Source organism: Saimiri boliviensis, chromosome 17 (assembly GCF_048565385.1).
Source record: "Saimiri boliviensis isolate mSaiBol1 chromosome 17, mSaiBol1.pri, whole genome shotgun sequence".
Taxonomy (NCBI): Eukaryota; Metazoa; Chordata; class Mammalia; order Primates; family Cebidae; genus Saimiri; species Saimiri boliviensis.
Window position 1 is genome coordinate 52,349,690 of NC_133465.1, and position 15,546 is coordinate 52,365,235.

Here is a 15,546-nt window from a genome sequence, read left to right on the forward strand (position 1 = left end):
GATACAGCACACTGATGGGTTTTGGCTTTTTATCCAATTTGCCAGTCTGTGTCTTTTGATTGGGGCATTTAGTCCATTGACATTTAGGGATAGTATTGTTATGTGTGAATTTGATGCTGTCATTTTGATGCTACCTGGCTGTTTTGTTGGTTAGTTGATGCAGCTTCTTGATTGTGTTGCTGCTTTTTTACCATTTGGTGTGTTTTTGGAGTGGCTGGTACTGGTTGTTCCTTTATATGTGTAGAGCCTCTTTCAGGAGTTCTTGTAGAGCAGGTTTGGTGGTGATGAAATCTCTGAGTGCTTGCTTGTTCACAAAGGATTTTATTTTTCCTTCACTTATGAAGCTGAGTTTGGCTGGATAGGAGATTCTGGGTTGAAAGTTCTTTTCTTTAAGGATGTTGAATATTGGCCCCCAGTCTCTTCTGGCTTGTAGGGTTTCTGCTGAGAGATCTGCTGTGAGTCTAATGGGCTTCTCTTTGTGGGTAACCCGACCTTTCTCTCTGGCTGCCCTTAGCATTTTCTCTTTCATTTCAACCCTGGTGAATCTGACGATTATGTGCCTTGGGGTTGCTCTTCTTGAGGAATATCTCTGTGGTGTTCTCTGTATTTCCTGGATTTGAATATTGGTCTGCCTTGCTAGGTTGGGGAAGTTTTCCTGGATAATATCCTGAAGAGTATTTTCCAGCTTGGATTCATTCTCTTCATCACATTCAGGTACACCTATCAGACGTAGATTAGGTCTTTTCACATAGTCCCACATTTCTTGAAGATTTTGTTCATTCCTTTTTGCGCTTTTTTCTCTGTTCTTGCCTTCTCTTTTTATTTCATTGAGTTGGTCTTCGACCTCTGATATCCTTTCTTCTGCTTGGTGAATTCGGCTGTTGAAGCTTGTGCATGCTTCACGAAGTTCTCGTGTTGCGTTTTTCAGCTCCATCAATTCACTTATTCTCCTCTCTATGCTGTCCATTCTCGTCAGCAGTTCGTCCAATCTTTTTTCAAGGTTCCTATTTTCTTTGCGATGGGTTAAAACATGTTCTTTTAGCTCATTGTAGTTTCTTACTACCCACCTTCTGAAGTCTGATTCTGTCATTTCATCACCCTCCTTCTCCATCCGGTCTGGTTCCCTTGCTGGTGAGGAGTTGTGATCACTTTTAGGAGGAGAGGTGTTCTGGTTTCGGGAGTTTTCATCCTTTTTACGCTGGTTTCTACCCATTTTTGTGGGTTTATCCACCTGTTGTCTGCCTCTGTCCCAGGGAGTTGGAGCTTTATGAGTTTCCGTTGCACTACTGCCTTTTTTGATTTTTTTTTTTTCAGGTCGGACCCGCCCAGCTAGCAGCACGCCTAGCCACTGCCTGCCCGCAGGGGCTTTGCTGAGCTGCTGTGGGCTCCGCCCAGCTGCCCTGAGCTCTTCCCTGTAGTCCTTTTTATATGGGCGTAGTTAGAACTGTCTGGGCAACGGTGGCCCCGCCTCTGTTATGGCGGACTCTCTCTGTTGTGGCAGGTTGCCTTGGCAACGGCGGGTTGCCTCGGCAACGGCAGCCTGCCTCCGTAGCGGTGGAGAGTCTCAGTAATGGCGGAAGCCCCTCCCCCACGGAGCCGGACCGTCCTGGTTCAGCTGTGCTTGGTTTGAAGGGCTCAACCCAGAGGGTTTCCAATTACTGTTTTTGTTTCCGTTGTTGTTGGGAGTGGAGGGGTGGGACCAACCGAGCCTGATCACCTGGCTCCCTGACTCAGAGTCTTTTCTTTTAAGTTGAACGACCCCGCGTTCCGGTCGCTTGTTGAAAAGGCGCCGGGATCTCCCGTGCTGCGACTCGAACCGCGGCGCCAGCTCCTGGCGGATTTTTTGCCTAGGAATCTCCTGGCCTGACTCGCTATTTCAGATGAATGGGCTATTCTGCCGTCTCAAGGCTCTGCTCGCCAGCTAAGAGAGCTCCCAGACCAGTGGCTTTTGTACGGAGAACCGCAGCAACAGGGAGTGGTCACAGCAGCCGCGCGGGCGGAATCAGCCCCTCGGGGGCCAAAACAGCCGCACCGGCTGGGACTGCGACGCTGGCGACCCCTCTGCCTGGGTATCTCCTGGTCTGTGGGCAATAAGAGTTCGTCTGGAAATGCGGCGTCCACTCACCCTCTGCACTTTCACTGGGAGCTGAAGTCCTGAGCTGTTCTTAGGCGGTCATCTTGAAAGTCGGATCAGGTCTTCTTTCATTTTTTTTTTTTTTTTACAGTACTTGCTCTGTTTTTATTATTATTATTATTATTTTTGAGACGGAGTTTCGCTCTTGTTACCCAGGCTGGAGTGCAATGGCGCAATCTCGGCTCACCGCAACCTCCGCCTCCTGGGTTCAGGCAATTCTCCTGCCTCAGCCTCCCGAGTAGCTGGGATTACAGGTACGTGCCACCATGCCCAGCTAATGTTTTGTATTTTTAGTAGAGACGGGGTTTCACCATGTTGACCAGGATGGTCTTGATCTCTTGACCTCGTGATCCACCCGCCTCGGCCTCCCAAAGTGCTGGGATTACAGGCTTGAACCACCACGTCCGGCCTCTGTTTTTATTTTTAACCATATGAAATATCTGAGGACTCACTACATTTTAAAATAACAGTCATTTAATTTTAGTCATTGCTTTCAAGTAGTCCATATTTAACTCGTTTTCTGCCTTTGACTTCATGTAGTATGTACTTGATTGCCTTTCCTATACACATTTACTTTTAGGAAGTCAAATCATTTGGGACTACTTCTAGAAACTGCTGAGTTCTGTTGGTTTTAGGTGAACATTTATTTTGGCTTATCTTAACCAATTTGTGTCTTTGTGAATCCTGTGAGTCCTAGGTTTAAGAATATCTCTCCAGAACAGTTTAGTTATTGATTTTCTCAGGTTCCCTAGATTGTTATTCACCTAGATCAATTTTTGTTTTTTGACCTTAGTTTTCTAACATCATCAGAATGTTATAAATTTAGACTTCCCACATACATGAGATGCATTCTGGGCCTTCAATTTCTCACAAGAGATTTTTTTCCCACTGTCTCTCAGAATTGGGAAGATTTAGGCCTTCTTGTTTACTTGAGCCAATAAATACAATATTTTAATTTCTTTTTTTAAAACCAAGATTGAAACCCTTTAAGCATTTCAGTTTTATTTGGTATCTAAGTTCCTGCTCTTATTTATATGGGCTTGAATCTTTTTTTATGACTCTGTATGAGCATTTAAATCAAGCACTTAGCCATTTCTGGGTCTCATCTCTATCCCCAAGATAGTTTTAATGTTAGTACTCAGTGCTTAGCATTCTGGATCTCAGTTCCTGGTTAACTTTTTGTTATTTCCTTCGTATGACTCAGTCACACATCCATGGAATGTTATATGTTATAGAGCATCTCTAGGGGTTTGTAGTCAGATGATTTCTGCCCTACCCAGGTCTGCCATTTTGTTTAAACTCAAAGTCTCCTTAATATAACTATAGCCCTAGATTGTCTGCTATGTCACATTATTGCACCTTACTTCACTTGTGACTCTATGTGTGTGTGTGTGTGTGTGTGTGTGTACAATATCTATATGTGCATGTATGTGTGTTTTCTAATAACATTGTCTCCTCTGGCCTTAGACTGCATCAATTCAAACACAGTCCCTAACACTTCCCGACTTTGTGACCTGCACAAGTTATTTAATTTCCATTTATTTTCGTCTTTTAAAAATAGACGTGTAAAGAGTATCCACATCATAGAATTATTGTGAAGATTATCTGATTTAATATATGTAAAATACCATGCAAGGGTGCCTAGTATATATAAGGAACTCAAAAATGTTAGCTATTGTTTGCTGGTAATATTATTAACTATTTACTGGGTGGTTTATAAAATTGTTAAAAGTTCTATTGAAATAGTTTCAATCATTTGAGACAGAAAAGTGAGCTAGAGTGAAATTTTAGCTCTTTAGAGTGAAATAAATCCGTCTTTATTTCATGTGCCAATTCAGTATCAGGGTTTTAATGGCAGCATATTTGACTTTGACCTTCCAGATAATATGGAGGTGGATTTAAAAGATTTCTTAATGAAAATGAAAGAAAGTCCACATTTCCAAAAGTCCAAGGGTAAGTGAATATTTCTTGTTCAAGAGAGTGGCTAGAAAATACATATTAATAAATGACATTTAAAAATCACTATCTGGATTTCAGGTTTGAAATTTTTAGTCTTTCTAGTTTTAAAAAGGATTTCAAGCCACTTATGCTGTATAATATAAGTAATATAATAATATAAAAATAAGTGAAGAAAATTGGGCAAAGATATAATGAGGTGGAAAATAAGACAAGGTTAAAAAGATTCATATTAAGTGTCTTTACTTTTATTGCAAGGTCCTTTCCCAAAGGTAGTTAGATTTTTCTTAATTCAAGAACTTCTGGATCTGTGAATTAAATCATGTGTGGAATTGGATGAGGTGCCATCAGTTTTTGTTGTGCCATCTTAAGTCATGCCTCTGGAGTTTTCAGGTGTATGCAGCTGGACTGCCCATCTATATCAGTTATAGAAATCCTAACTTCAGTTAATCAGTCCTTCTAAATCACTGCAGTATCAATCCCTGTATTATTCTTAATAGCATACTATCTATGTTGCCTAACCACATCATTTTGCCCTTGCTATTTAAAGACTTCTGCTTAGCCTCTGTCCCTGAGGTTCATCTTATTCTTTTTGAAATTAGGAAGACCATTTCAACACCAACATGCTTTCCTAACCCCTAAGTCTGCAGAGAACTCCTACCAAAGAACTCTTCATGGATGCAGACACCCTTATCAATGATGTATTTCTAAATGCTTTGGTGAAACAAATATCTTTGTCTCAGATTTTTTACATTTTAATATCTCTAAAATTGGATGCCTTATAATATTTTAAATCAGATGTAGCTTTTAAAATTGAGAAATAATTTATATACCATAAACTTCACGCTTTTAAAGTGTACCATTCAGTGATTTTTAGTATATTTAGAAAGTTGTACAACCATCACCACTTTCTAATTCTAAAACATTTTTATGACCCCAAAAGAAACTTTGTACCTGTTAGCAGTTATTCTCCATTCCCACCTCTCTCCAACTACTGACAATCACTAATCTACTTTCTGCCTGTATGAATTTGCTTGTTTTGAACATTTTATATAAATGTAATCATATTGTATTTTTTTGAGTCTAACTTCTTTTCTATAGCGTATGCTTTCTTTCTTTTTTTTCAACTTTTATTTTAGATTCAGTGGGTATGTGTGCAGGTTTGTTACCTGGGTATATTGTGTGATGCTGAGATTTGGGAGATTTGGGATATGAATGATCCCATCACCCAGGTACTGAGAATCGTATGCAATAGTTAGTTTTACAACCCTTTCCCCTCCTACCTGTCCCCTCCTCTAGTAGTCCCTAGTTTCAATTGTTGCCATCTTTGTATTCATGAGTACCCCATGTTCAGCTCACACTTATTAAGTAAGAACATGCAGTATTTGATTTTCTGTTTCTGTGTTAATGCACTTAGGATAATGGCCTCCAGCTACATCCATGCTGATAGCATATATTTTCAAAATTTGTTTATATTATAGTATGAATTAGTACAATTGACCCTTGAACAATGTGGGGGTTAGGGGCACCTTCTAGATAATATGGAGGTGGATTTAAAAGAGTGCTTAATGAAAATGAAAGTCCACATTTTCAAAAGTCCAAGGGTAAGGGGATACTTTTGCTTCAAGAGAGTGGCTGGAAAATGAGTGGCTGCACAGTCAAAATTTTATGTATAATTTCAGACTCCCTCAAAACTTAATTACTAATAGTCTACTGTTGACTGGAAGCCTTATCAATAACATAAATGATTGATTAATGCATATTTTTATGATATATATATTAAATACTGTTTCTTACAATAATGCAAGCTAGAGAAAAGAAAATATTATTAATAAAATCATAAGGGAGATAGAATATGTTTACTCTTCATTAAATGTAAGTGGATCATCATCCTCATCCTCATCATCTTCAAGTTGAGTAGGAAGAGGAGGAAGAGAAGTTGGTTTTGCTATCTCAGAAGTGGGAGAGACAGAAGAGGTGGAGGAGGTGGAAGAGGAGGCAGAAGAGGCATGGACACTTGGTTTAACTTTATGGAAATACATCATACTTTCTTTCTGACATTTTTGGTTTTTCATTTCTCTAAAAATGTTCTCTATAATGCCAGTCTTTCACTGTTTGCTTTAGTTTCAATGTCCATATCATAGAAGGGTTCATATCGTAAAATAAGTCGAAGGAGTCTTGAATAACTGGAACACTTTTGCCAGATTGTCTAATGTCAATTTGTTTCCTGGCATTGCTTCTTGTATGTCTTCTTCCTTATCATCTGGCACTGTTTGGAAGCACTCACCTCTATCAAGCCATCTTCAGTTAATTCCTCTGGTGTTGTGTATATTAACTCTTGAATTTCTCCCAATAGCCATATCTTGAAACCTTTTATCCTTCATCTTTTTTTTCTCACCATATCCATAATCTCTTTTATGATCTCCTTGTTTAGCTCTGTTATAAATACTGTGAAGTCATGTACAACATCTTGACACAGCTTTCTCCATCAGGAGTTTATTGTTTGGGGCTTGATGTGGCATCCTACTGAAGCCTTTCACGTTGTTCTCTCTGTCAGAGTTCTCTTCCACAATGTTGATAATTATTTCCATACATGTGTAATGAGCCTTTAAAGGTTCTTTTGACCCCCTAATGTAGAAGCTGATGTCATGTTTGGGAGTAAAGAGACCACTTCGACCGTTTTGGTGTTGAATTCATAGGGTTTCAAGTGACCAGAAGCAAGTCTCTTCCTTGCTTCAGGGGCAAAGCATTGATGAAACCAATCCAGAAAAGGCATTTTGGTCATCCAAAACTTCTTGTTATACAATCAAAAGATGGGAGCAGGTGTTTCTTTTCTTTTCAAGGCTTGAGGGCTAGTAGCTTTATAGATAAGGGCAGTCCTGATTTTAAACCTAACTGCATTTGCACAAAACATTAGAGCTAGCCCACCCTTCTTAAATCCTGGTACTTGTTTCTCCTCCTTACTAATAAATGTCCCTTGTGACATTATTTTCCAGAATAGAGCACTTTTGTCTGCATTAAAAATGTGTTCTGGGATATATTCTTTCTCCTCAATGATTTTCTTAATGGAGCCTGGAAACTTGTCCATTGCCTCTTGGTCAGAAGAAGTTGCTGCTTCTGTTATCTTGACATTTTAAAAGCCAAATATCTTTCTAAAATTATCAAGCCATCCTTTGCTGGTATTAAATTCTCCAGCTTTAGATCCTTCACCTTTCTTTTGCTTTAAGTTGTCATATAATGAGTTTATTTTTTCTTCAGTCATATTAGAGTCTATGCTTGTGTCTTTCTTTTTTTATTAATATTTTCTTTTTTTAAAATTATATTTTAAGTTCTGGGGTACATGTGCAGATCATGCAGGTTTGTTACATAGGTATACACATGCCATGGTGGTGGTTTGCTGCATCCATTGCCCCATCATCTACATTAGGTATTTCTCCTAATGCTTTGTCTCCCCAATCCCCCTACCCACTGCTATTTCTCCCCTAGTCCTCCACACCCCCAGGCCCTGGTGTGTGATGTTCCCCTCCCTGTGTCCATGTGTTCTCATTGTTCAACACCCACTTATGAGTGAGAACATGAAGTGTTTGGTTTTCTGTTCTTGTATCAGTTTGCTAAGAATGATGGTTTCCAGTTTCACCCATGTCCCTGCAAAGGACACAAACTCATCCTTTTTTATGGCTGCATTGTATTCCACGGTGTATATGCCACATTTTCTTTATCCAGTCTATCACTGATGGGCATTTGGGTTGGTTTCAAGTCTTTGCTATTGTAAAAAATGTCACAATAAGCATATGTGTGCATGTGTCTTTATAATAGAATGATTTAGAATCCTTTGGGTATATACCCAGTAATGGGATTGCTGGATCAAATGGTATTTCTATTTCTAGATCCTTGAGGAATTGCCACACTGCCTTTCATAATGGTTGAATTAATTTACACTCCCACCAACAGTGTAAAAGTGTTCCTATTTCTCTACATCCTCTCCAGCATCTGTTGTCTCCTGATTTTTTAATAAGCACCATTCTAACTGGCATGAGCGTGAGGTGGTATCTCAATGTGGTTTTGATTTGCATTTCTGTAATGACCAGTAATGATGAGCTTTTTTTCATATGTTTATTGGCTGCATAAATGTCTTCTTTTGAAAAGTGTCTGTTCATATCCTTTGTCCACTTTTTGATGGGGTTATTTTTTTCTTGTAAATTTAAGTTCCTTGTAGATTCTCGATATTAGCCCTTTGTCAGATGGGTAGATTGCAAAACCTTTTTCCTATTCTGTTGGTTGCTGGTTCACTCTAATCATAGTTTCTTTTGCTGTGCAGAAGCTCTTTAGTTTAATTAGATCCCACTTGTCTCTTTTGGCTTTTGTTGCCATTGCTTTTGGTGTTTTAGTCATGAAGTCCTTGCCTATGCCTATGTCCTGGATGGTATTACCTAGGCTTTCTTCTAGAGTTTTTATGGTGTTAGGTCTCATGTTTAAATCTTTAATCCATCTAGAGTTAATTTTTGTATAAGGTGTAAGGAAGGGATTTTTCTCAGCTTTCTGCATATGGCTAGCCAGTTTTCCCAACTTTTCTTTTTTTAAGAAATTCAGTGATGTAAATTGAATTTTATGCCTTAAATATTTCACATTTTAGTAAGTTGTATAGGTTTAATATCATAAGAGCTTAAAGGATAAATAACCTTATTATATGATGTGGATGACTATGGCAATTACTGGCTCTGGAAAATTAGATATGTTCTTTTATTCTCAGTTTTCTTTTCCTCAAAATAAGGATAATAATGTCTATATCATATGACAGTTTTAAGAATTAAATAAGAGCATTTCCCTCTAGTAGCTACTGATTAAAAATTTACAAAGTCAGAGATGCAAATTGTAATTATATCACAGTTTTTATTCAATCAATAGATTTCCTTTTCCAAAATTCAGTGCTGTAAATTGAATTTTATGTCTTCTATATATTACACTTAAAAAAATTGATTAGGTTCAGAATTAGGAGAACACGGTTGGCAAATAACTTTGTTATATGGCATAGGTTACCATGGTAATTACTGTCTGGGTGGTACTGGAAAAATTATTCAAGTTTTCTTATTATCCTTTTCTTTTTTAGAATATCAATGGAATCTGAAACACATTTTGTTTTTATATCCAGGCATTGGAATCCTTTACATTAACATGGCATAGTTGGGTCCATTTTGTGTGCTAGTTTCTTTAGAATCAGATCTTCATAGTGTTAATTTTTTTTTTTTTTAAAGAAGAGAACCTTAATGCTGAAAAGGATATAAGGCTAATAATGCTTTTATAGAAGTTGTTAAAATTGAGATCATGCCTCTGTATTAGGTAGATTAAAAAGTTGCAGACTCAAGTGTGTGAAAATGTAATCCTATCACAGTTTTTGGTTAAATCAGTGGTCAGGGTTTAATTAATAGTATTATGACTATCCAAATTAGCTCATTGATGAGTCAGTAGTCATCCGTTACCTCCATGCCTCTTTCCATGTGCAATCTGTCCCCTCCCCTTTCTCCTGGAGTTAACAATTATCTTTTTAAAAAAACGCATATATTTTCCTATAAACCTATTAGTTTTTACCATATGTTTCAGACAAAATATTTTACTCTACTTGTAACTTTTCTGAGAGTTTGACATTGTTTAGAAATAAAAAAATGTTTAAAAGCTTTTTAGAAAAAAGGGTTGCAAATTGGTGGTGTGTGTATATTAAAAACAACATTGTAGTCATATTTTAGGTATCTGGATATTTTTTTCCTACTGACTGGTTGTATGATGTTGCATAGGTAATTTCATTTCTTGGACTTTAAACATTTCTGACACAATCATGTTTGAAATGTTAGTCAGACATTGACTATGATTTTTGAAATCATAATAAAAAGTTTGAATATTAACATTTTCAAAATACTCAAACAGTTTTATGTACTTGAGATGCTCTGATTTGGATTGTTTCTCTCCTACACCTGCTAAACAGCTGTCATCCCTCTCTTTAGTAGCATTCTATGGCTCACATGTTTCCTGAATTCCTGTCGTGATTTACTCCCTTGTTTTACTGAAGCACATTTTCTATTAGGTTCCAAAATAAAACAGCATGAGGATATAATTTTTGAGTCTTTGAATGCTTTCCAATATCTATATTTTACCTTATCTGCTTTGATTATTTGGCCAGGTATTAAATGTTAAATTTCTAATATGTTGCTTATTATGCAATAGTTGCTTTATAAATGGAAGATAGTATTATTGTTGCAACAGATTGGAGCACAGTTTGTCCTCTTACATCAGCCAGCTATAGTATCTATTTCACCTATAAATTATTTTATTTATACAATATTCTCAACTGGGGCCAGTTTGACTAAGAACTGGAGGAAGAAGCTACTCACGTCAACAAAGGGCTGAAGTAATTATTTTTCACAATATTAATATCCAGTTAATTTCTTAGAAAAAAATTATACTTATACATTGTTCATTAGTTTAATCATTTTGAGGTAACACAACTTTAAGTTAAATAATGAAAGACTGTTTTGATTTAAAGTTTACTTGTGATGTTTCACAATGATTTCAGGGTCACATATGAAGTAATATGTGGCTTAAGGGATGAAGGTTGACTATCTGTATGTTTCTACTTGAAGAGCACAGTGGTTAAAAGGATGGGCTTTGGAACTATAGGGTCTGTACTTAAATTCTGTCCCTGCCGCCCACTACCAATGTATTATTTAGTAAATCACTTAATCTTGCTAACCTCAGTGTTTTCATCTGAAAAACAGGGAGGATAATGCCTTTCTTGAGATTATTATAAGGACATTTGTAATTTGAAAAAGTAAAATTGCTGAGAACAGTGCCTAGCATTTAGCAAGTGCCCTGTGACTGTTAGCTATTATAATAAACTCTGGTTTTTAAAACTATACAAATAGTTCTATGTAAAATTATAGAATCAGATCTTCATATTCTATGCAACCCGAGGCTACTAAGTGATAACTAATAACAGACTCTATTTCTACTGTTGAAACATTTGCTTTTGCTCTTTTTTTGCAGCTACACAGATACTCTTAGCTACTGCCCAAATTCTCCAGAATGATCTAATTGATGTCTCTGACCTCAAGACGTTATTAATGGACAACGACCTTCATGCAGCTAAAGCTATACTTACTGTAATGTTAAGACATGTACCTGAACATGGTTAGTAGTTTCAATGCATCTATCTTATAAAGACCATCCTCTACCAGGGGAAGGTCTATGGGTAGGACACGCAGGGATAGAGGGTAACCTGTGGAAGCTGCAGTGGGATGTCTGCGAGACACTGATGCTACCCCTACAAGTCTGCTAACCCTGAGCTTCATGGGGCCAAACAAATGGGGAAGTCAGAGCTCATCTTACCCCTGTGTGTGTCCAACGATGGTACTTAGGAGGTGAGATTATTTTGTGAAGTGACTGGCATAGGCAGTGGTCAATCAGAATGCCATCTATATAGTAAAACAGGATCCTGGAGGCCTTTTTGGCTTTTGGAAGCTAAATTATTGTGATATCCAGGGATACTGGTGGGTGTTGCACATGGTGGCTCAGGAAAGCAGATATTTATAAATATAAAAAATAATTTTACTATTTTAATGACTGGTACAGCTGAATATTATCCATGGTACATTCTTAAAATGAGTTGGGGACTATTCTTTTTTTCTATTTTTTAGAAGAGACTATTTTCTTCCTTGAATGTTTAGTAGAATTCATAGGTGAAGCCATGTGGGTCAAGAGTGTTTTTTGTGAAAGGCTTTGAATTATTGATTTAACGTCTTTAGGAATAAAGACATTAGGATTATTGGTCTGTCCAGGGTATTTAATTCTTCCTGATTTAAGCTAGGAGGATTGTATCTTTTCAGGAATTTATCCATCTTTTCTAGGTTTTCTGGTTTCCGTGTGCAAGGGTGTTCATAGTATTTCAGTGCTGTCAGTTGTAATATCTCCTGTTTCATTTTTTAGTGAGGTTATTTGGACTTTCTTCTTTTTTTGGTTGATCTTGCTAGTGGTCTCTCAATTTTATTTATCTTTTCAAAGAAGCAGTTTTTTTTTTCATTTATCTTTTGTATTTTTGTTTGTTTGTTTGTTTCAATTTCATTTAATTCTGGTCTGATCTTGGTTATTTCCTTCTGCTGGGGTTGAGTTTGGTTTGTTCTTGTTTCTCTGGTTCCTTGAGGTGTGACCTTAGAGGTCAATTTGTGCTCTTTCAGTCTTTTTGACGTAGGCATTTAAGGCTATGAACATTCCTCTTAGAACTGCCTTTGCTGTATCCCAGAGATTTTGATAGGTTGTGTCATTATGGTTGTTCAGTTTGATGATTTTTTAAATTTCCATCTTGATTTTGTTTTTGACACAATGCTCATTCAGGAGCAGGTTATTTAAATTTTCGTTTATTTGCATGGTTTTGAAGGTCACTTTTGGAGTTGATTTCGTTTTACTCCATTGTGGTCTGAGGAGTGCTTGATATAATTTGAATTTTCTTAAATTTATTGAGGCTCATTTTGTGGCCTATCATATGATCTACCTTGGAGAAAGTTCCATGTGCCGTGAATAGAATATGTCTTCTATGGTTGTTGGATGAAATGTTCTGTATACTTCTGTTAAGTCCATTGTTTCTTTGTTGACTTTCTGTCTTGATGACCTATCTAGTGCTGTCAGTGTAGTATTGAAGTCCCCCGCTATTATTGTGTTGCTGTCTACCTCATTTCTTAGGTCTATTAGTAGTTGTTTTATAAATTTGGATGCTCCAGTGTTAGGTGCACATATGTTTAGAATTGTGATATTTTCCTGTTGGACAAGGCCTTTTACCATTATATAATGTCCCTCTTTGTCTCTTTTAACTGCTGTTACTTTAAAGTTTGTTTTGTTTGATGTACGAATAGCTACCTCTGCTCACTTTTGGTGTCCATTTGCATGAAATGCCTTTTTCCACCCCTTTAAATTAAGTTTATGTGAGTCTTTATGTGCTGGGTGAGTCTCCTGAAGGCAGCGATTGGTTTGTGAGTTCTTACCATTCTGTGGTTCTGTATCTTTTTAGTGGAGCATTTAGACCTTTGACATTCAATGTTAGTATTGAAATGTGAGGTACCATTGCATTCATCATGTTCTTTGTTGTCTGTGTACTTTGTTTTTGTTTTTTGTTTTTGCTTTTTAACTTGATTTTTGTTTTATAGGTCCTGTGTAATTTACATTTAAAGATGTTCTTTTTTGATGTGTTTCCAAAATTTGTGTCCAGATTTAGAGCTCCTTTTAGCAGTTCTTGTAGTCATAGTTTGGTAATGGTGAATTCCCTTAGCATTTGTTTGTTTGAAAAAGACTGTATCTTCCCTTCATATATGATGCTTAGTTTCACTGGATGTAAAATTCTTGGCTGATAATTGCTTTGTCTGAGGAGGCTGAAGATAGGGCTCTATCTCTTCTAGCTTGTAGGGTTTCTGCTGAGAAATCTGATGTTAATCAGATAGGTTTTTATTTATGGGTTACCTGCTGCTTCTGTCTCACAGCTCTTAAGAGTCATTCCTTCATCTTAACTTTGGATAATCTGATGACAATGTGCCTAGGTAAAGATATTTTTGCGATGAATTTCCTGGGTATTCTTTGTGCTTCTTGTATTTGGATATCCAGGGTTCTAGCAAGGCCAGGGAAAGTTTGCTCGATTATTCTCCCAAATACATTTTCCAAGCTTTTAGAATTTTCTTCTTTCTCAGGTACATCGATTATTAGATTTGATTGTTTAACATAATCACAGACTTCTTGGAGGCCTTGTTCATATTTTCTTATTCTTTTTTCTTTGTCTTTGTTGGATTGAGTTAATTAGAAGACCTTATCTTCAAGCTCTGAATTTCTTTCTTCTACTTGTTCTGTTCTATTGCTGAAACTTTCCAGAGCATTTCACATTTCTAAAAGGGTGTCTGAAATTTCCTGAATTTTAAATTGTTTTTTCTTTAAGCTATTTCCTTGACTGTTTCTCCCCTTAATTCTTGTATCATATTTTGGATTTCCAGGCTATGCATTTCTCTCGTCCCTTCCTGATTAGCTTAATAACTAACTTTCTGAACCATTTTTCAGGTAAATTGGGGATTTCTTTTTGGTGGATCTATTTCTGGTGAACTAGTGTGATTTTTGGGGGGTGTTGAAGAGCTTTATTTTGTCATATTACCAGGGTTGGTTTTCTGGTTCCTTCACATTTGGGTAGCCTCAGTCAGAGGGAAGGTCTAGGGCTGAAGGCTGTTGTTCAGATTCTTTTGTTCCATGGGGTGTTCCCTTGCTATAGTACTCTCCCCATTTTTCTATGGATGTGCCTGCCTGTGAGCCAAACTGCAGTGATTGTTGTCTTTCTTCTGGGTCTAGCCACCCAGTGAGTCTACCCAGCTCCAGGCTGGTACTAGGGGTTGTCTTTACAGAGTCCTGTGATGTAAACCATCTACGGTCTCTCAGCTGTGGATACCAGTGCCTGTTCTGGTGGAGGTGGCAAGGGATGCAGGGGACTCTGTGAGGGTTCTTAGCTTTGGTTGTTTACTGTTCTATTTTTGTGCTGGTTGGACTACTGCTAGGAGGTGGCACTTTCCAGAGAGCATCAGCCGTGGTATTATGGGAAGGAACTGGCAGTGGTTGGGGCCCTAGAACTTCCAAAATTATATGCCCTTTGTCTTCTGCTACCAGGGTGGGTAGGCAAGGACCATCAGGTGGGGGTGAGGCTAGGTGTGTCTGAGCTCAGACTCTCCCTGGATGGGTCTTGCTGTAGCTGCTTGGGGTACGGGAGTGAGATTCACAGGTTACTGGAGTTGTGTACATAGGAGGATTATGGCTGCCTTTGCTGAGTCATGTAGGTTGTCTGTGAAGTGGGAGAAGCTGACAGTCACAGGCCTCGCCCAGCTCCCATGCAAACTGAAAGGCCAGTCTCACTCCCACTGTGCCACCCACAGCAGCCCCCAGACTCTTTCCAAGTGGAGGAAGATATGGGCTTAAAAACCCGCCCCGGGCTAACTGCCTCCCAGTTGGGAAAGAAAAGGGCTTGGTTCTTCTCCAGCCTATGGAGTCTGCACACAGGATTTGTGCCTTCCTGGGGTTCTGGCCAGGTGGCTTCTCACCCTGTTCCAATTGTTACAAAGTTCATCTAGAGATTTGCTTCGCATTGTGAAGTTTTACCCACTGCTCATTTCCCATTGGATCCCTGTGGTGGCAGCAGGAATGGCCTGCTAGGGGACCCATCAAGCTCCCAGGGCCTTTCTGCTGCTTCCTCTACTCCTGTATTTTGCTTAGCTCTCCAAAGTGACTCATTTCCACATAAAGTTGGAAACTTCTCCTGCAAACAGACCTTCAGCTTCTCCAATGGGAGTGTGTGTTCGGGAGAGGAGGTTCTCTTTCTCACTTCTGCAGTTGGGGTACTCAAAGTTTTGGGGTGGTTTTGCAGAAGCAGTCTGCTTCCTTCGGAGGGTCTGTGG

General features: G+C 38.2%; 1 protein-coding gene across 10 annotated transcripts in view; it reads left to right on the plus strand.

Moving 5' to 3' along the window:
• Positions 1–15,546, plus strand: part of EFCAB13 (EF-hand calcium binding domain 13) — a 277,023-nt gene that overhangs the window by 79,033 nt on the left and 182,444 nt on the right. For 9 of the 10 annotated variants that reach the window (XR_012514684.1, XM_074388801.1, XM_074388793.1 and 6 more), the window contains 2 exons: positions 4,016–4,087; positions 11,126–11,269. Coding sequence is in view for 9 of the 10 variants with exons in the window: in XM_074388801.1 (XP_074244902.1) it covers positions 4,016–4,087; positions 11,126–11,269 (216 nt within the window). In the remaining variant the exon portion in view is untranslated. The remainder of the gene's footprint in view (positions 1–4,015; positions 4,088–11,125; positions 11,270–15,546) is intronic. The other variant, XM_074388795.1, reaches the window with a different exon arrangement.